Here is a 2,400-nt window from a genome sequence, read left to right as displayed (position 1 = left end):
ATATGAAACTACTATTCTTAATTCCTATATCAAACGCTGGCAAATTTTCCTATCGGCCACCAAAAATTTCCATAAGGAATAATTTTCCTGAAAGCCACCCATAAGGAAAAATTGAATTTTTCGTGTCGTTTTTTTTCATTTCCTTGATGGTTTATTTTTAATTGCTTGAACGATATTTCATTTTTCCAGTAGTGTCTTTAATCGAATAATATCCCGCCCTTTTACAATATCGCATCAAGTCAACACCGCCACTTTAATCCTACAAAAGAAACTTTCGGAGGCAATATATCATGCGTATAGCTCATAGGTTGATGCAACCAAGTGGTGCGAGTCAGTGAGCAGTTTGAACTTTCAACGGTCCAATTATGCTTAGATTTTTCACTTTTTCAGAGAAATTAAGAATACCTGGAGACAGATTCTTTTTCAACCACAATAAAAATATTGTAATGTGGCGCGCAGCCGACTCTTGATTTCTACCCTAGCCACTCCATCTAGATTTTAATGTCTGAACTCAGCGCTTCCACAAGTTTAAATACGTACGGAGGCTCTGTACACGGTCCTCTTGTTATAAATATAAGTCGTTTTAGCCTCTTTAACTATTCTTTAAATATAAATTATTTTTAAATTTTTATACATTTTTTCTCTTTTATTCCCGTTTTACCCTTATTTAATAAATGCTATCACCCTCACAGATAAATTAGTTATTTTTTTCAATACAGAATAAATAAATACCAACAAGGTTATTTGATCTACTTTCTTAATCCTTGTGTACAAGTCTAAAACGATCTACATTTACAATCGGAGAGTAGCTAGCAACGAGTCAAAATACGTACATGCAGTATACTGAACGTATGTACGTGTATACGTATGCCGCTGAACACTTGCATGGGCTCTATAAATAGTTGTGCGTTCTGCAGGCTACATGCAAAGAGCTCGATCGCTAGCTAGCTAGCTACACCTGGGCCTGCAGCTCGATCTATATCGTCGATCGTTTGCTGCACGCTCACCAAGGGATCGATGGAGGACGGCAAGGACGCCGGCGGGACCAAGTACCGCGGCGTCCGGAAGCGGCCGTGGGGCAAGTTCGCCGCCGAGATCCGCGACCCGGAGCGCGGCGGCGCCCGGGTCTGGCTTGGCACGTTCGAAACGGCCGAGGAGGCCGCGCGGGCGTACGACCGCGCCGCGTTCGAGCAGCGCGGCGCAACCGCGGTGCTCAACTTCCCCGGGGAGGTCGGTGCGGCGAGCAGGGGTTCGGCGGCCGGTTCAGGCGCCCCCGCTGGCTCGTCGAGGGGGAGGAGCCGCGGGGACGGCGAGAAGATCGAGCTCGAGTACCTTGACGACAAGCTGCTCGACGACCTCCTCGACGAGAACAAGTATGGCGGTAAATAATGAGAGGCATTCCTCGGTTTTGCATTGCCAGCATGCATGCACGAGAAATGGCCTAAACAACACAAAATACGTAGATGAACCATACACATGGACGGAGCTAGCAGGGGGCTAGGGGGAGCCATGGCCCCCTTCATGCTTCAAGTACACCCTTATGTACACATGTATTTGTTATAGAAATAAGATAGCAAGTTAATATTTGTCCCCCTTGTATTGAAATGTGCTATCAGTTGGCTCCTTCCTTGTATTATTTCTAACTCCGTCCCTGACCATACATATCTTAAAACAAACACAGAGCCACTATAAGAACACACCATATACTGCATAAAACTGTATGAATTTGCATTTACAGAACTATTAATAGGCGTGCATGCACCACCTGATGATCATACGCTATAAAATAAAGTGCTCTTGTTCTGTGCCTAAGAACAAATTAAAAGCCACGTTGGACATGAGCAGTAGACGTGAACAATGAAGTGCTTACAGCTAAAGTACAAGCTGATAGCGTTACAGCACTATATACAACAGATGGTTACTGGAGTGTTGGGTTATATATGCATCTGCATGCAAAAAGGATGAGAAAAGTACATGTGCATGGTGCAGCAGCTAGATGTCAATGCATTGTGTTTTACCTTGAACGGAATAATATGCGGATCTTGGTCCGTACGTGAATGTAATGTTACGAATGTGGCAATGCCAAATTTACCAACGTTTCATGTCATGTTCGATCTCTTGGAACTTTATTGTGGCCCTGATTTGAATTTGTGTTGACACATATATGCAACACATGCATGATGGGACTGATCCCATGCTTGTTTGCATTATGATGGAACTGATCCCAAACAAACTGATCCCAAGCATGCATGTTTGACGATCTTTCCGGGTGGTGGTGCTTTGCTTTGCTTCTCGATCGGTTGACTTGTATAGCTGACGGAAAAGTGAGTGTGATTGTATAAAAAGGAGGTAAAGCGAAATGAGTCTAATAACTTGATTATACTTAAGAAAGAGACATGA

General features: G+C 43.6%; 1 protein-coding gene across 1 annotated transcript; it reads left to right on the top strand.

Annotated features, from left to right (window-relative positions):
* Nucleotides 1–1,017: 1,017 nt before the first annotated feature.
* LOC133902896 (ethylene-responsive transcription factor ERF095-like) lies at nucleotides 1,018–1,389 on the top strand. Its single transcript, XM_062344218.1, has one exon. The coding sequence runs from the start codon at nucleotides 1,018–1,020 to the stop codon at nucleotides 1,387–1,389; it is 372 nt and encodes a 123-aa protein (XP_062200202.1).
* Nucleotides 1,390–2,400: the final 1,011 nt, after the last annotated feature.

The sequence above is a fragment of the Phragmites australis genome, chromosome 21, assembly GCF_958298935.1.
Source record: "Phragmites australis chromosome 21, lpPhrAust1.1, whole genome shotgun sequence".
Taxonomy (NCBI): domain Eukaryota; kingdom Viridiplantae; phylum Streptophyta; class Magnoliopsida; order Poales; family Poaceae; genus Phragmites; species Phragmites australis.
Note: the sequence above shows the minus strand (reverse complement) of the source record. Positions and strands in the feature narration are given on the sequence as shown.